Raw genomic sequence first — 19,569 nt, forward strand, 5'->3', positions numbered from 1 at the left:
ACCGATATATCCTCAAAGATTAGACCATGCTGGAGGTGTAGGTTTGTAAACACCTATTGTTTCTTGTGAATTGATGGCCTATTTATGCTAATAGATTCAAATGTTCTGTTCCAATACCACTACTATGTACACTATGCATGTTTGTTTTGGTCGTGTTTTATGTACATGTTAACTCTTTACCCATTTTTTGCTTTATGTACCATGTATTGTTATAAATAAAAAACATTTTTATATCCCCACTGTTCATGTTCCTTTAAAGTCCGACATTTGTTGCTATCTTATGCCCAATTCAGCCAAATCAAGATTTAACATCTTGTAACCAGAACAGATGGCACTAGCCAATGTCTACTCAGAGCACTGACATCCCTACGGCAAATACATGCTGCACATCTGCTGGAAAGACACTCATCAGTTGGGCTCTGCCTTTTGCCATCTGATGGCCAATGTAATATGAGATTAATAAAAGAGAAAAAAAAAAAAAAAAAAAACCCAGCAGATGTGGATTCTTTAGAACATAATAAAGCAAGACAGAAAAGCACACTCACTCACCCACTACAGGAACTACACAGCACATTCTTGCTTAGCTGAAGTTTGGTTGTCTTTCCATTGTACAAGTCTTCTAAAGTTACTCTAGAAAAACAAAGAACATGTTAGTAGACCATAGGACAATATTGGCTGCAGCTCACCATCACAAAAAGGTCTTTATTTTAAAAAGGGTAAGAGAAGCAAATCTGCACTGGTTCCCATGATCCTTGTTTCATCAACTTGCCGATTAGAGGCCATGGATCACAGCAGTTCACCTCTTTATACAGGAAGCAGAGGTGGAAATGCAATGTGTGAACGCGGTCACTCCCTTATTCATATATCATTTAAAACTACACCCGGTACAATTTTTATACAGCAGAAAGCAGCATATAAATAAGCCTCACAAAAAAAAAAAAAGGCAACAAGGTGTTACTTGCCGACCATATAACTTGTATATGGCAGCAAGGTGGCTCTCCTGCACCTGATCACATACTATTTATGCGATCTGGCACCTCCGGGTAAAGGGGGTATGCGCGCGGCCAGCGGCCCAGCTGTGCTGTGGTTATACACCGCAGATGCCGATCAGCGGGTGCCGGCCAATGGATGACCGCCGGCATGCCCCGGTCAAGAAGACACAGGACAGGAATGTAAACATGGCAGAGCCCTGTCCTGTCAGGAAGTAATGGATTTTCTTTTCCCGCAAAGCAGGGAATAAAATCCATTACTTCCCTTAGTAAAAGCATCTCTCACAGTACACTAAAACTCTGGTTAGGCACACAGTATTAAAGTGCTTGTTAAGCCACTTCTACTAAATCCTGTAATCCCCTCTGTACCATACCAAGTGGCCCTGTGGCTGATAAGCGGGGGGGGGGCGAAGGAGGGGGGATCAAATAACACCAAAAGAAAGCTCTATTTGTGGTAAAAAAAGGACACATTTTATTTGTGTACAGCGTTGCATGACCATGCAATTGTCAGTTAAAGTAATGCAGTGCCATATCGCAAAAAAATGGCCTGGTCATGATGGGGAGTAAATCTTTCAGAGGTCAAGTGGTTAAAAAGGCCACCAGTCAGCTCCTCCTACATCTCTCTGGTTATTTACAATTTATGTTATTGGATTTTTTCCAACCTTATAACTCTTACCAGACAGCTTTGCTTACATATACAGACCTAGGTAGGCGCTGCCACCCGTTTTGCATAAATAAGGCATTAGGGCATCTGCATCCTCCTCCAGCTGTGTGTAGGCAGCCTATAGAAGTGGATGCAGAATCAACATATGCAAGGGGACAGCCTCATGTCAAAATCCGACAGGCACGCAGAAGCAGGCGCACAGCCTTGAATGCATGCAGTCTGATCGGAGCCATGTACCCACTCCTGCACGCGTGTCAAAATTTGGACACGCAGCTGGGTCTGTGCAGCCACTTCCATAGGCTGCCTGCACACAGCTGGGGAAGGATGCAGAGATAGATCTCTGACTTCATGCACATCGTACAGATGCCATCGCCCATCTGAATAAGCCTTAAAGTGGAGAAAGATAAATACAGTCCAAATACAACATGTTTTTATACAGTGGTTATAAATGGACAACAAATGTACTGAAGGAACCAATGGGCCCCTGCATATGGTATTAACCATCTTTCAGACCACCCGGCATACATCATATGCAAATCTTGAACTTCGGCTGAACATTGGTCAGTAAATTGTGCTTTTGCTCTGAGAGGGACAGGACAGGGCCCAGATTTTCGAGCCGTTAACTGACATTTGAAGGAGGAAGACCAAATTTCTGGGTTTCCAGGGTACTCTGGAAGAAAGCTAAACGTGTACAAATACCAAGTAGCCAGTAATTTAATTCTGCTATTAGTTTGGAAACCAATAAAGACAATTGCTAAAAAACTATTCTCATCCCTAACAGCTCAGCAAAATAAAAAAGGTGTTAAATACTGGAGGTTCTAACTGAAAAGGCAAGGAAGATGGATAGCACAAAAACATGACAAAGATAAAAGGTCTACTCACTTGAGTGGGTGCATCATGTCCTCTCCTCTCCTTCTACCATTGCGACTTCGGCTCTGTCCACCCATAAACCCAAAGAGGCCCCCGCCAAAGATATGTGAAAAGATGTCATCCATGCCGCCACCTCCACTCCCTTCCCGCAGTCCCTGCTCTCCATACCGGTCGTACAGTTCTTTCTTCTCTGGGTTTGACAGGACTTCATAAGCAAAGCTTATCTCTTTAAACTGAAATTCCAAGAAAAGAATCATGCAATCACAGGATTTTTTTTTTGTAAAAATAAGTAGCCCAAAAAAATTAAATAAACCCACACAAGATGCAATCTTCTTTACACTGTACCAACAGAAACCAATATCCAGAAACTATACGGAAAACTCTGCCTGTTAATTTTGAGGAATGTACTACAGCATATCAAAAAAAATAAAAAACACACCTGTTCAAAGAAAAACTGGATAAAATGGGCAATGGTTAAAGTGATTGTAAAGGCCACAGTGTTTTTGACCAAGAGGAGGTAAATGTGCAAACTAAATTGTTCCTCAGACTTCTGTACTTCGGAAATTGATCGCCCGGAAATGGATTTATGACGAATAACTCTGGGAATGTGGGTGAAGGTAATAAATGCTGATGTGCTTCTATATAGGATGACGTTATGAGGCAAGGACCCCCTAAGAAGTTCAGAAAGGTAGGACCGACTCAAAAAAATACCCTAGAGGTGGATGGGGAACGGAGCGCGACACTGCACTTATGTCAAGGTTTGAAGTTTTTGGCCTTTTGGTTGATGTCAACTGTTTTTTGCCCCATCCTCTTCCTGCGGCTGAACTCCCTACACAACATGGGACATCCCACATTACAGCTAATGTTTCACTAAAGTAGTAAACATTTTTAATTCAGCCTATAGCTTCGTACACACGATCGCATTTTCCACAGACAAAACCTCAGACTTTTGTCCAAAGGCTTGTGTCTGGATTTTGTCTTGCACACAAACGGCAAAGAATTGTCGGCCAACAAACACGAACGTAGTGACGTACTACGTGGTTTCTCAGCTCTTTAGCGCCAATCTTTGGGCTCCTTCTGCTAATTCGTGTTAGAGGTTTGGCGAGTGTTGATTCGCCCTTTACATTTCACGCTTTTCATTTAGTTTCTGAATGGCCATTCGTCAACCAGCCACGATGCCCGATCGGAGGAGATAACGTGTTATTTATTATTGGCCTTGGAGTTATTGCTTTGACCCAAGTCCAGTCCAGGAACAGGAGGAGGAAAATTTCTTGGACCAAAAGTTGGTTGCTTTATTAAATCGTGACCAATTATGTCATATGCCCGTGCTGCGGGAGCTCCAGGGGAATAAACCAAAATGATTTTCAGCATCATCTCCGGATAATGGACCCCTGCTTTCACCAACTCTTGGCATTGTTACCCCCTATATGAAACATGCATGAGGCTTTTATTTAATTTTTTGGTTGATGATTTGATATATTTTTGATATTTTTGGGATGCATAGAACGCACTTTTTGGTTAAGTTATATTGCCAGATGGTGTGTAATTTTTTTTTTTTTTAAATGCACAATAAAAAAATAAAAAAATTGTGGAGGATAATACTTGGCTATGTGTTTTAATTCAATTAACAGTTTGGGAGTAGGCAGTTACATTTAAAAAAATACAATGTAAATTTACAATGTACAATTTACAAGGGACACCAACATAGTTGTAGCTTGGATCTTAAAAACTATGGGATAATGGTGTTATGGTAACTTGCACAAAAAAAATTAATAAATAAGCAAGCAGCATAATAAAAGAATACTAGAGAAAAAAAAAAAGCCCTTGAAAATTAGGTTTGCAATAACTCCATCAGCATCACCAGCAAAGCAGTTTCATTATTATCCCATTAAAGTGGTGGTAAACCCTTACAAACCACTTTGACCTACAGGTAAGCCTAGATTAAAGCTTACCTGTAGGTCCAAGCAATATCTCCTAAACCTATATGGTTTAGGAGATATTTGCCCGAAAACGGGCACCGCTGTCTACGGCGCATGCGCCGTAGACAGCGGCGCGCAGGCGCACTGAGCGCGGCATTCTCAGCGACGGAGCTGCGGCGCGTGTCGGCTTCCGTGCGCATGCGCGGGAGTGACGTCATCGCGGCTTCGCCGAATGACAGCGGCGGAGCTGCGAGACCCCACCAACAAGATGGATGCGGCGGACTACAGGGGACAGCGGCGACTTCGCTGGCTTCTGTGTCAGGTAAGTGACACATAATGGGCTACTATGCGATGCATAGTAGTCCATTATGCTTTGCCTTTGCAGGGAATGAAAGAGGAAGTAAACTCATCAGGGTTTACTTCCTCTTTAAGGAAGAAGAGAATTGTGCGCTACATTTCCAGATTTCATAATTTGCAGCGTCACGAATGTTAATTCTCCATTACGAACGCTAGTTTACAAGACCGACCGCTTCCGATTGTTTGTACTTTGGACTTTTATCCGACGGGTTTGTGAATACACACTCAGAAAATCTGACAACAAGCATTTGTCCGCAGAAAATCCGGCAATTGTCCAACAGAGCATACAATCGGTCGGATTTTCCGTCAACAGCGTGTCATCACACAATTCCCATTGGAAAAGCGGATCGTCTGTACGTGGCTTTAGAGTTGTAAAGCGTCAAGGATTCTCACCTGTCAATGAACGCAGCAGCGGGACAACCCATAAAAGGGGCTGCTCTGTGCAAAACCCTTGCACAGAGCAGGTAAGTATAACATGTTTTTTTTTTAAACAAACAACCCTTTACAATCACTTTAAATGCTTCTAGCAAAGGATCAGTTAGGTAAGGTTTATCAGCCACCGTCATTCTCCAATTAGCCTGTATTTTAGATGGCACCACAAAACACACAATGGGATGTCTTTAGCTGAAGCTGCTAATTGTGCGCTCCATTATTTATGAGCTCATCAGACACAAGTCCATTTCTCTCCATCGGAATCGCTGACATGTCGCGATGTTTCTCCCTTTCCATCAACAGTTTTGGTGTAAGCCGAGGGTCTGTGCTTACCTTATCTCCAGCATTTGGGTTCTTATCTGGATGATATTCCTTGGCCAGCTTGCGATAAGCCTGTGGTGGAGGAGAAAGTCAGAGCATTAGCGTGTATCAAATTTTAATATGATCGTATCAAAACGACAATCTGCTTTGTTTACATAGGCAGATCGCCATTCTCTGTTCTTTACCGATGATCAGCAGGTGCCTGAGGACATTAATTAATAAGTCCCCAGCACCCTCTGATTGGTTTCTGCTGTAAACATTCACATGAGAAGCAGCACACAATAAAATTATATCTATCTATCTATCTATCTATCTCACGCATACACACAGGTAGCCAGTCTTTAATTAACTCCATCTTTCATATTGCACCCCATGGAGCATATAGCAAACCATGGTTATGTCATTTACAGGAATGCAGGGTTCTTCGCCTGCAGCATCCTGTCAGCTGTGTGCAACTCTGCCTGCACAGCTACGTTATTAGGATAAAATGTGTCATTTGTATTGGGTGATCAGGCATTTTAGTCAGTGTGGCCTATGCTGCTGATAAATTCGGGATTGGTTGCCTTGGGAACTGCTTCCATCAGGCTATGCAAAATATTACCAAATAAATAAATCTTTGTACTAAATATTGAATTTAGCTCTCATAATGCAAAGATACCACACACACACACACACACACACACACACTCATTCTACACAAATAAAGAGCAAAATGACGACAGCAAACTGAAAAAAAAAAAAAAAAAAAAACACACACCTGGACAATGTGACTGACTTATGCCCTGTACACACGGTCGGACTGGGTTTGACGGAAATTACGATCGTGTGTGGGCCCCATCTGACTTTTTCCGTCGGAATTTCCGACGCACAAAGTTTGAGATCTGGATGTAAAATTTTCCAACAACAAAATCTGATTGTTTAAATTACGATCGTGTGTAGACAATGCCGACGCACAAAGTGCCACGCACGATCAGAATAAATTACGAGATGAAAGCCATTGGCCTCTTTATAGTCCCGTCGTACGTCACCTCGTTCTGAATGATCGGATTTTCCAATAACTTTGTGCGATCGTGTCTATGTAACACAAGTTTGGGCCAAAATCCGTCGGGGGGAATAAATAAATAAATAAATCAGACGGATTTTGTCGTCGGAATGTCCGACCGTGTGTACAGGGCATTAAAGTGGAATTCTGACTTGCACCCAATTATCCCTAAAACTCTTCCCTCCCCTCTCCTAACAATTATGCTACCTAACCTGTGTGAGAAATGTAAACGCTTACCTATTTTCAGGACACTCTGGTACGGTCTCATGAGCAGTGTCAGGGGAGACAAGGGAGCACCAACAGGTGGGCCATTGAAGACTACAGGCGATGTCACTGCTCCAGGCTTTAGCCACTATTGCAGCAATATCTCCTCTCTCCTGCAGCCATCAGTAACTGACACAGGGGAGATCACATGACCAGAGGGGCCCGATTATAGGTAGGTTTACAAATCTTTGCGTCACCCATATTTACCTGTGCATCCTGACCCATTCATGTCAAATGGGACATAGCGGCTGCACGAACACAGCCACTGCTCCCAATTTGACATATGTGATGTTTTGGGACCCCCCCCCCCCCTCCAACAGGCCAGCAGAGCCACTGGGACCCCCCTCCAACAGACCATTCTTTTGTAACCCCTCTACTAGGCGAGTAGAACCATTGTTTTAGGATCCCCAAGCGTCAGCACGTATCATGGTTATGAAAACCTGACGTGTGAATTTATTGAGGCACCAAGTGAATTCCATTTTCTCAGAACAAAGCCTGCATCTTGAACATTTTTATCCTTTAGGCCTGGTTTACACACCGATGAGATTTCAGATTGGATCACATGGAATGGCATGACAATGTAAATAACATTGCTTCACAAAATATAAATTATATATTTTATATTATATTAGTCATAAATCGCATCACGGTAGTGTGAACCGAGCCTTAAGCAAATTAGTCACATAATCTGACAGCCAATATTTGTTAAGCAATATCAAACTTTATTTAAATTACATTGTGATGTCATTTCCTATACTGATGCTTCACCCAGGAACTGTGCATGACTAAGCGTATATTTATATTTATAGCGCATTGTAATCTCTCCATTATAATTACGGCTGCCATTTATTGTCACATCACACTTGGCAATTAAATCACAGCAGAGTAGGTCTGTCACAAAAACATCAACAACAAAATAGGACAGAACGATACATTGTGTGCCGCGATTTGTGTGTCCCCAACACTGCGGTCACCTTGCACACAAGTATATAATTAGGTTATGAGAGATACAGCTAAATCTCCTATAGAACTCACAGCCAACAGTGACGTCATGGATTTTCCTGGCCTGCCTGTGACATCATCACTTTATTCCTGGGAGAGCAGATTAATCCGGGGAATTTTGGGTAACAAACTGAGCACAAACCAGGGACACAAAAACAAATGAACCATTACATAAAAGGCAACAGCAGCCATTCCTAAGAAGCCTAGGATCCTGCAACTCAACACTGCCCACAAAGTCTGCAAAATAATACAATTTTTAAACGCCACATATGTGGTGGCAAAAGGGTGTGCTTTACCTTGCACATGCCACCCCACGTTTGTGTGTGGAGACTGCACGCTCCCGCTTAAAGACCGAGCTGTCAAAGATAGCTCTCCGTCAGGACTAAAGATCGGGGGCCAGTGGAGCCCAGGTGGCACACAAAGCCAGCAAGTCTTGTGTGCGCCGATCCCTGCCGGCTCTCCTCTCCAGTTTATTAAAGCGAATGTGCTTGTGGGTGACATGGTGAGAGAGGAGGACCGGCAGGGATCCGAGCACCAGTACAGGTAGCTCTTACATAGCAGCTTCCCTGCGATACATCAGGAACACACTACTTGTACCCTCCTGACACCAGTACCATGTCTCGACACCCCTGTAGAGTGCCCTACCTACTACTGACCCCCTGCACGCCGCCCTACCTACTACTGACCCCCTGCACGCCGCCCTACCTACTACTGACCCCCTGCACGCCGCCCTACCTACTACTGACCCCCTGCACGCCGCCCTACCTACTACTGACCTCCTGCACACCGCCCTACCTACTACTACTTACCTCTGTACACTGCCACATAAACACCCCAACAAGGGTTCTAACCCATCCTTGCTCTATTTAAAATGAAAAAAACTAAATAAAAAAAAAAAACACATTTCAGTAATATGCACACTTTAAAAGAGGAACGTAATCCCCTTTCGTAATTTATTTTTTGTCACCTCATACATTGTCCGCTGAGTTGCACACCTAAGAGAATCCAGCGTGAGAAAGGGGTGAAGTGCCACTTTAAGTTAGCTGGATTAAAGTTGTTGTAAACCCTTACAAACCAATTTGACCTACAGGTAAATCTAGATTAAGGCTTACCTGTAGGTCCAAGAAATATCTCCTAAACCAGGGGTTGACAAATTTGCTTGGAATCTAGGAGCCAGCTAAAAAAGTTAGGAGCCGGGTCCGTGACGGCGATCTGGACCTGTCCCTGGCCTGACATGGAGACAAGTGAGGGGAAGATAGCCCCAAGCCCCTCACCTGTCTCCAAGTCATTGCCCCCCATAGCTCTTAGAGGGACATTTTATTTATTTTTTTCAAATGACAATTTTTTTTTTAAATTGCATTTTAGTGTAAATTGAGATGCGAGGTCTCTCTGACCCCAGATCTCATATACAAGAGGACCTGTCATGCTTTTTTCTATTACAAGGGATTTTTACATTCCCTGTAATAGGAACAAAAGTGACACATTTTTTTTTTTTTTAAAGAACAGTGAAAAAAATAAAAATAAAAGTTAAAATAAAAAAAAAATACAGAGACCTCCTCTGTAACTTAAAAAGTGCAACCTGTAGAATTTTTTAAATGTCGCCTATGGAGATTTTAAAGGGTAAAAGTTTGTCGCCATTCGATGAGCGGGCGCAATTTTGAAGCATGACATGTTTGGTATCGATTTACTCTACGCAACATTATCTTTCACAATATTAAAAAAAATTGGGCTAACTTTACTGTTGTCTTATTTTTTTTTTTTTATTAAATACATTTTCCCCAAAAAAGTGCGCTTGTAAGTCCGCTGTGCAAATACGGTGTGACAGACAGTATTGCAAGGACCACCATTTTATTCTCTAGGGTGTTAGAATAAAATATATATATAATTTTTAGGGGTTCTGAGTAAAGGGAAGGAAGATAGGCTGGCAGGCAGGGAAAATTAGCATTGCATCCATTAGCATTGCTGGTTGTAATTCCAACGGCCACCACAAGAGGGCGCCAGATTACAGAAGGAACCATAGGATCGTAGAAGGCCTCAAAGCCGGGGGCTAAATTACCGGCCGGCGGCGGCCCGACGCGATCGCGCCGGGGGGGGGGGCGCGGAGACAGCATACCCCCAGCTGTGCTGCCCCAGGCGCCAGGTCTGGAATTCTAGTCGCAAATGCGACCGGGCGCCCGGGTTTTGTCGAGCCCTGTCCTAAACCTATACGGTTTAGGAGATATTTACCTGAAGACAGCCACCGATGTCTATGGCGCATGCGTGGTAGACAGCGGCGCGCAGACGCACTGGGCAGGCCGCAGATCGCGGCGATATGCCGCGAGTGTCGGCTCCCGCGCGCATGCGCAGGAGTGACGTCATTGCGGCTCCGGCGAATCACAGCGCCGGAGCCGCGAGACCCGGAAGTCACTCCGGGATCCATGGCAGCGGCAAAGAGGAAGACAGAGGACCGCTTCGGGGGCTTCGTTCTCAGGTAATTTATTCATTATGAGCTAGTATGCTATGCATACTAGCTCATTATGCCTTTGCCTTGCAGGGTGCGTTTTTTATTTTTTTCCCCCTTTACTTCCTCTTTAAGGGGGAAGAGATAACTGGACTAATTTGTCTTCTGTGTTTAACAACATCTAGATCACATGTTTTTTGACTGGGTAAGAGGTAAAGAAAACATCCCATCTCATCTCTATTATTTGAGGCTCGGTTCACACTCGTGCAGGCCGTGTTCTCCGGTTGTGGGAATCGCATTGATAACTGCATTGCACTGCTCTTTGGAGACGCACGGGGCTGCCACCCATTCTAAATGGCATCCTCGCACATCTCAGCCCGATCGCAGGAATCACATTGTCAAAAAGACCTTGCGGTTTCCCTGCCGCCATGTTTAACCACTTGAGATCCGCGCTATAGCCGAATGACGGCTACAGCGCGGACCTCCTTTGCCGGGACTACGTCTATTGATGTCGTCCAGTGCACGAGCGGCCTGCGCGCCCCCTGAGGGGCGCGCTCGCGGCGCGCTCTATGATCGGCGAGTCTATGAGACTCGCCTGATCACTGATCCGAACAAGGGGTCGATCCCGACCCCTTATCACGTGATCAGCTGTCAGCCAATGACAGCTGATCATGTGATGCAACGGAGCCGGTAATCGGCTATTATTCCTCCTCGCGCTGACAGCGCGAGGAGAAAAAAAAAAAAGCCGATCACGGCCAGCCCTGCCAGTGCCCACCTGCCCCCTTAATAAAACATAAGTGCCCCCGTCAGTGCCACCCAGCAGTGCACACAGTGCCACCCACAGTGCCCACAATCTGCCTCAACAACGGTGCTGCACCCCAGTGCCACATATCCGTGCCCATCAGTGTCATCTACCAGTGCCCATCAGTGCCACCTATCAGAGACACCTATCAGTGCCCCTTAGTGCCACCCATTCGTGCCCATCTTTGCCCATCGGTGCCACCTTATCTGTGCCCATCGGTGCCCACCAGTGCAGCCTATCAGTGCTGCCTCATCAGCGCACTTCAATGAAGGAGAAAAATGACCTGTTTGCAAATTTTTATAACAAACTATTAAACATGATTTTTTTTTTTTTGCATCTTTTTTTGTTTGTTTAGCAAAAAATAAAACTCCCAGCTGTAATTAAATACCACCAAAAGAAAGCTCTATTTGTGGGAAAAAAATGATAAAAATTTCATTTGGGTACAGTGTTGTATGCCCGCGCAATTGTCATTCAAAGTGCATCAGCGCTGAAAGCTGAAAATTGGTCTGGGACTGAGGGGGGGTTTAAGTGCCCAGTAAGCAAGTGGTTAAAAAAAGAAATAAAAAAAGGCGCATGCAGCTTTTTTGTGCGGCAGAGCAAATGCACGGCCCGCACTAGTGTGAACCGAGCCTTAAACTGTATTAAAGTGGTAGTAAAATCTGCGCTACCACTTGTACCTACAGGCATGCCAACATGCAGCCGGTGACGTTACTGGCGCATGAGCTCTGAAGGTCCGGCATACCGTGCTGGACCTTCAGAGTCTGTGCTGTAGTTGTCGGCTCTCGTGTCACGCGTGGGAGTGACGGCATCCCGCCCCCGGCCACTCATGTAGCCAGAGGACGCGAACCCAGAAGGAAGATGTCAGCTGGAGGGCTTCGTTCTATGGAAAGTCTCTCATAATGTACCAGTATTCGTTGCATACTAGCATGTGCCACTGCCTTGCAGGAGAATCCCCCCCCCCCCCCCCCACACATCCACTGCGGTTTACTACAGCTTTAAACTCAAAACAAAAAATTTAATATATTGCAGCTTACCAATGCTTAGATGTGGTGGCTGCATTATTTTTTGTGTTGTGGCTTTTCCTCCCCTGTTTTCACCTGGTGATCTGGCCAGCAACACACCTCCTGTATTAGAGCGCATCCACTCTGGATGAAGGAGCAACAGAGAAACCATTGAGCATAAAAATTGTCAGTTGGGGGGGTTTTGAGTGTTAGCAATGGTTCACGTTGGCACGACTTCATTGCAGCTTCCATACAACTTCCTTAACAGAAATTAGTGCAAGTCATGATGAAGTCACCTCTGAAGTAGTGCGGGAACCTTTTGACTTGAGTCGCACTGATTAGAGAGGCTCCATTGCCATTAATGGGGCAGTGCCCTTAAAATGTACTAGCGGGCGTAGATACACTAAAATGGAAGCCAAGCTCCAGCTCACACCTTTATGAGCAGTTACAGTAAAACTTTTCCTTTTTTGGAATAAAGGTTTTACATCAGTAGAAACTGGTCATTGCAGGCACCCCTGTCAGTGGTAAATGGTTTGTCTCGCCCCTGTAATGGCTACATCTGCAGGAGAGCTTGCTCCTTTGAAAAACAGACTTACTGGCCAGATCGCCAAGTGAAAATAGAAGAAAGCAGAAAAAAAAAAAGTAAACGAATGCAGCCATCACATCTAATTTGTAACATAAATGTTTGCTTTTGGTAATACTGCCCCAAATAAAATATGTGAATGTGATGTAAAGAAAAGTGTAAAGCTATTTGCGTTTAGATGTAATATTGTAGGTAGGCAATCTTACAGCCCATCCTTAGGGGCCGATTGCTGGCGAACAATATTTACCCTCGTCAACCATAGAACGCAGCAGGGAGGATGGGCCACGATGCCTAAAAGAACACGCTCCCAGCACAGTGACTGAGCTGTCACAGACTGGCTCTGTTTATGTCCTGCTCCTAATTATGTAACAACCAATCACAGCAATCCCATAGCACACGTTGCCGAGCCGTGTTTTTTTTTGTGCTTTTTTTTTTTTTTTTACTGATGCGCACCTCGTCCCCCCAAAATGTAAGTGTTAACGAGCCCTTAGGCACCATGTGCATTCGACTATGTTGAATCCCATTGTAATTGTCCTTATGATCTACTACATCCTAAAAAGTACAGGCGCTCTGATCTAATAGACGTCAACGGTAACATCTGTAAAATGCGCTTTTGAGTTCCCTCTCTGTTCAGCGATGTCCAAAAAAAAAAAATAAATACAAAACACGAGAGACTTTACAATCACTTTAAAGCTTTGTCTATAGAAAATATAGGGTAATGAAGTTTGTCACCATTTCACAGGTGCAAGGGAAATTTAAGGTTTGACATGTTGGCTATTTACTTGGTACAACTGCTGCTTTTTTTTTTTTGTAAAATATAAAAAAGGTAATTTATTGTGTTTTGTGTCCCCTAAAATTTTACTTTGATGCGTTAAAATTTTTTGTGCGTTTCCTAGGCCTTTGCGGTAATATCTTCTGACATAGAAAATTGTAACTACCACCATTTTATTCTCTAGGGCGTCTACTTTCAGAAAATGTATGACGTTTTGGGGGTTTTATAAAACATTCAGGTATACAATCGGCATATAACACTCACTTTTCCCCCCTTAAAATCAGGGGAAAATCGTTGGTGTGTGTTATATGCCGATCCCCCGCTGATTGTGAGCGGAGGATCGAGGGCCACCGATAGCTATACATAGCCGAGTGTACTCTGCTATCCTCGGCTACTTCCGCTTACAGTCCTGCCCTACGATGGACATAACACAGGGACTCGGCGTGACTGTGAGCAGAGCTATCCGAGCCTAGCCGAGTACACTCGGCTATGTATGTATATGGGCGGCGCTCAGCTCCGCTCACAGTCATGCCCAGTCCCGCCATTGGACCTGTGTCATGTCCATCATAGGGCGGGACTGGGTGGGACTACGAGAGGAGCCGAGATACACAGGACCGGCTCTGTGCATCTCGGCGGCGCCATTTTCAAACTGCAGTGACACCGACATGTCACTGCAATTTAACTGTAGCCTGGGTAAGGCTGCAGATGGACACCGATAAGGGCTGCAGATGGACACCGATAAGGGCTGCAGATGGACACCGATAAGGGCTGCAGATGGACACCGATAAGGGCTGCAGATGGACACCGATAAGGGCTGCAGATGGACACTTAAACGTAGGTTTTTTTTCCCTTAAAACATTTTTTTTTCCTTCAAATTCCCGCCTAAACTTGGGGTGTGTGCTATACACCAATAAATGCGGTCATTTTTCTTTTTAGGTACAAAAACCGCAAAACTGGCTCTGGTAGTGAAAGGATTAAAGGATAAGTTCACGTTAGGGAACACGTTACATGGTCTAACCGTAAGCTTTAGAAAAAAAAAAAAAAAAAAAACGTCTGGCTCCTAATTTTGTTATCTGGCTCTTAGATTCAAAGCAAATTTGTCAAATCCAGTTTGTCAAGCATTGGAATAACAAATGTCACACCACTGATTGAAGTAGTACGGCACACGTGGCCACCTCTTCACCCAAAAGCGGTGCCTTTATCTCCTCTTCCATGAAACAAGTTGAGCCACTAAACAGGCACAACAAGTGCTTTAAGAAGAGGATCCCCCCCCCATTTTGGGGAGGGGGGGGTGAGCCTGAGAATTGGGATTTCGCTTTGTATTGTTTTTCTGTACTTGGTCTTGCTCCTGGCACCTCCCCTCCTCAAGTGCCCCCTCGGAGAGCCGATTTACAAAAGGGACACCCGTGCGGGCACGCTCCTAAGTCCTTCTGCGTCCATTGACACAGACAGCAGGACTCGGCCCCAGCCGCCTCGTTTCACTGGATTTTATTGACAGCAGCAGGAGTCAATGGCTGCCGCTGCTATCAATCTGTCCAATGAGGACCCGAGACACCGGCTGGAGCTGCTGTGCTAATAATTGGCTAAGAAAAAAAAGGGGGGAGGGGGTGCTGTAGCACATAAGATTTTTCACCTCAAGGCATCCCCTGAGGGTTTACAACCTTTTTTAAATTGTAGGCCCTGCGCAGACCAAATCTCAATATTCAATGTCAGGACGATTCTTGTGGTAGGTCCTACATGGCCGATATTAATGATGCACACTGGTTATTTTTCCACAGTTTGTATCTATGCACCGAGCTCTGTTGAGTGGTCAGGATGCAAATTTTGTACTTTCTGCAAAAAACATTAGAATTATATAAAAAAAAAAAAAGGGGGGGGTAGGGGAGAGGATCTTCCAAACGCTAATTTTGAAAGATTTCAGCAAGTGTGGCGGTCGGGGTGAGCTCACAGAAGACGCAGGGGAGAAGTGTGTAAATAGGAGACGAGTTTCACTTTTACTTCCACAATGTCTGTTCTTGGAACAGGAGGAGGGGAACCCCCAGTATGGGACAACACCTAGCAGACGTATTTATAGAGTGGTGAATATGACTTTCATCCCACACACACAGGATACAATTTTCCTCCTATTAAATTTCCTTTAGAATTTACCTTCAAATCTGTAGTGAGAGGCCCGGCCTGACTGCATACATAGTTAGTAAGGTTAAATAAAGACACCAGTCCATCCAGTTCAACCTGAGTATGCGTGGGTGTGTGTCTACAATTGCCCCTATCCCTGTACATTGTTTCTCATTAAGATGCTCACCTATTATATTATTTAAAGCGGAGTTCCACCCAAAAATGGAACTTCCACTCTTTGGAATCCCCCCCCCCCCTGATGTCACATTTGGCACCTTTCAGGGGGGAGCAGATACCCGTCTAATACAGGTAGTTGCTCCCACTTCCTGGCATAAATCACTGTGACGTTCGCGGTGACCTACACCACTTCTGGCGCCTACTCTGTCCCTCCCCCCCGCTGTATTGTGGGAGACACACAGGTCCGGAAACACAGCAGGGACTGGTGGGACCGTGCAGCGCGAATCACGCATTGCGCAGTAGGGAACCAGGGAGAGAAGCCGCATGGCTTCACTTCCTGATTCCCCTACCAAGGTTGGCGGCGGCAGCAGCCAAGAGCCAACGGACAGTTCGGCTTCAGCTGCCGACATTGCCGGCTCCTGGGACAAGTAAGTTTCCATATATTAAAAGTCAGCAGCTGCAGTATTTGTAACTGCTGGCTTTTAATTTTTTTTTCAGCGGACCTCCGCTTTAAAAAGGTACCCATATAGCGTCACCAATTGTGCCGGGAACTTGTCTTGCATACAAACGGCACACAATTTTCGGTCACCAAACATGAACGTAGTGAAATGGAATTTCAGCTCTTGAGCGCCCCCCTTTGGGCACCTTCTGCTAATGTCGTGTTTGGTGAGCATTGATTCCAAGCATGTGTGTTTGTACTTTGGACTTTCATGTGACGGACTTGTGTACACACAATCTGAAAATTGTGAGAACAGAACCGTTGTTCGCCATCCGACATTTCTTGGTGGAAAGTTGGCCAACAATTGTCTGATGGAGCGTAGTCACGGTCGGATTTTAGTCAAGTCTGTCATCTCAAAATTCCTAGACGAAAATCCGATCGTGTGTACGAGGCTTATAGGCCCACACACACACTCAGAATTTTCTGCCGATTTTTGTTTTCAGATTTACCAAAACCTTGTAGTAGAAGGGCCTGCCCGACTGCATACAAATTGAAACTCCTCAGGTTTGACCTCATATTATATGGTTTTGGTAAATCTGAAGGGAAAAAAAAATAAAAAAATCAGCAGAAAATCTGATCGTGTACACGAGGATTAAGGACTGCTTTCACACCAACGCGTTTATACCATAATAAAAACACACAAAAAAAAAAAAGTAGGGCTGCACCAATACCTCTACCGATATTGAGCATTTTCATAAGTACTCGTACAAATGCTCCCGATACCAAAACCGATACTTTTGCCATGCGATTTGAGCTTATACAAAATGGAATGAGCTCGAATTGCATGCAAATTTGAACCGGAATGCGGTGCAATTCCTGTCTGAATCGCATTCAGTTTCCGCACCTCTCCTGTGTTAGGCTGAAGTCTGGATTCGTACAGGAGCGGTACAAGAAACTGCATACGATTCGGAATCGTACCACATTCCTGTTCAAATTACATGCAATTCTTTGCAGTGCGATTTGAGCCCATTCATTTTGTATGGGCTCAAATCACACCACAAAAGGTATCGGTTTCAGGTAGGTATTAGAGCATTTGCACAATACTTGTATAAATGCTTGGTATCGACACCGATACTAGCGCAACTCTACCATATGCACTGGAAATCGCACCACTTTGGGAAATCGCACTGCACTTGCGGCTCCCATGGGGGCTGCAATTTCTGAAATGCTGCAGGGAGCTTTTTCCCTGCATTGCAGGAGGCACGGCATTCAAGTGAATGGGCTACAGTGCAAAACACGGCCCAGGGAGCCGCACAGATGTGAACCCAAGCCTAAACCCCTACGGGACTCGTCACACCACTGCCGAGAGTTTGAAAAGACCTGCATGCTGCATCTTTCAAACACTGCACCAAAAACGCAGTTGTGTTTTTTTGGGTCACATGTCCAAGGTTCACAAGGGCATGTTGGGTAATAAACACCCCGAAAACGCATCATTGTGTGCTTCTGAAAGAGCAGTGAGAAAGCAGCTAAAGCTGGCCATACACGATACAATTTTTTTCCTTTAGATTTACCAAAACCATCTAATGAGGCCAAACTAACCCTTACAATTAAGTATGCAGTCAGGCCGGCCCTTGTACTTCATGGTTGAAGGTAAATCTGAAGAAAAGTGCATAAGAAAATTGTATAAAGCATGGCCAAGCCTAAGTGGTTAGCACTTCCGCCTTTCGTCGGTTCAAATATCAACCACAGCATTACCTGGGCGGTTTTCCTCCAGGTACTCTGGTTTCCACCCGACATGCCAAAGACACGTTGGTAGGTTAACTAGCTCCTTTCTGAATTGGGCCTAGCATGGGTATGCATGAATGCGAGTTAGGGCCCTTAGATTGTAAGCTCTTTGGGGACAGGGACTGATGTGAATGTATAAAAAAAAATTATGTAATTGATGGCGCTATGCAAGTAGCTGTAATAAAAAACATTCTCCGGTGGTGAATCACTGGCTGTCATTTACAACATGCAGCAGGAAGATTCCCGGAGGTGTAAACCACCCAGACAGCCTCAACTAGCAGAGTACCGGGAGTCACCAACAATCCAGGTAGTGATGAGGGAGGAGCCTGGCTAGCCCAAGGCCGGTGTCTATCCACCCCCCCCCCTTTTTGTATAAGACCAGGAGGTATCCACCCCCCCTTCCTAAAGCCCCCCTTTTGTATAAGACCAGGTGGTATCCACCCCCTTTTTATAAGACCAGGTGGTATCCACCCCCTTTTTATAAGACCAGGTGGTATCCACCCCTTCTAAAGCCCCCCCTTTTAATAAGACCAGGTGGTATCCACCCCTTCCAAAGCCCCCCCTTTTAATAAGACCAGGTGGTATCCACCCCCTTCCAAAGCCCCCCCCCTTTTTATAAGACCAGATGGTATCCACCCCCTTCTAAAGCCCCCTTTTTTTATAAGACCAGATGGTATCCACCCCCTTCTAAAGCCCCCTTTTTTATAAGACCAGGTGGTATCCACCCCCCCCTTCTACGGCCCCCCCTTTTTGTATAAGACCAGGTGGTATCCACCCCCCCCCTTCTAAAGCCCCCCCATTTTTTTATAAGACCGGGTGGTATCCACCCCCTTCTAAAGCCCCCCCCTTTTTTTATAAGACCGGGTGGTATCCACCCCCTTCTAAAGCCCCCCCCCCTTTTTTTATAAGACCGGGTGGTATCCACCCCTTCTAAAGCCCCCCCTTTTTTTTATAAGACCGGGTGGTATCCACCCCCTTCTAAAGCCCCTCCCCCTTTTTTTATAAGACCGGGTGGTATCCACCCCCTTCTAAAGCCCCCCTTTTTTTATAAGACCGGGTGGTATCCACCCCCTTCTAAAGCCCCCCCCTTTTTATAAGACCGGGTGGTATCCACCCCCTTCTAAAGCCCCCCCTTTTTTTTATAAGACCGGGTGGTATCCACCCCCTTCTAAAGCCCCCCCTTTTTATAAGACCGGGTGGTATCCACCCCCTTCTAAAGCCCCCCCTTTTTATAAGACCGGGTGGTATCCACCCCCCTTTTAAGGCCCCCCCCTTTTTTTTTATAAGACCAGGAGGTATCCACCCCCCTTCTAAGGCCCCCCCTTTTTTTTATAAGACCAGGAGGTATCCACCCCCCTTCTAAGGCCCCCCTTTTTTTTATAAGACCAGGAGGTATCCACCCCCCTTCTAAAGCCCCCCCTTTTTTTTTATAAGACCAGGAGGTATCCACCCCCCTTCTAAGGCCCCCCCCCTTTTTTTTATAAGACCAGGAGGTATCCACCCCCCTTCTAAGGCCCCCCCCCTTTTTTTTATAAGACCAGGAGGTATCCACCCCCCTTCTAAGGCCCCCCCTTTTTTTTATAAGACCAGGAGGT

General features: G+C 45.2%; 1 protein-coding gene across 1 annotated transcript in view; it reads right to left on the reverse strand.

Annotated features, from left to right (window-relative positions):
• Window positions 1-19,569, reverse strand: part of DNAJA2 (DnaJ heat shock protein family (Hsp40) member A2) — a 29,981-nt gene that overhangs the window by 9,250 nt on the left and 1,162 nt on the right. Inside the window, exons 2-4 of the mRNA XM_077452494.1 lie at window positions 5,565-5,624; window positions 2,536-2,756; window positions 550-630 (exon numbers count right to left, since the gene is read on the reverse strand). Of these exons, the coding sequence (XP_077308620.1) occupies window positions 550-630; window positions 2,536-2,756; window positions 5,565-5,624 (362 nt within the window). The remainder of the gene's footprint in view (window positions 1-549; window positions 631-2,535; window positions 2,757-5,564; window positions 5,625-19,569) is intronic.

Source organism: Lithobates pipiens, unplaced genomic scaffold (genome assembly GCF_037356315.1).
Source record: "Lithobates pipiens isolate NorthernLeopardFrog02 unplaced genomic scaffold, aLitPip1_a1.2 Scaffold_10, whole genome shotgun sequence".
In the NCBI taxonomy this organism is placed as follows: Eukaryota; Metazoa; Chordata; class Amphibia; order Anura; family Ranidae; genus Lithobates; species Lithobates pipiens.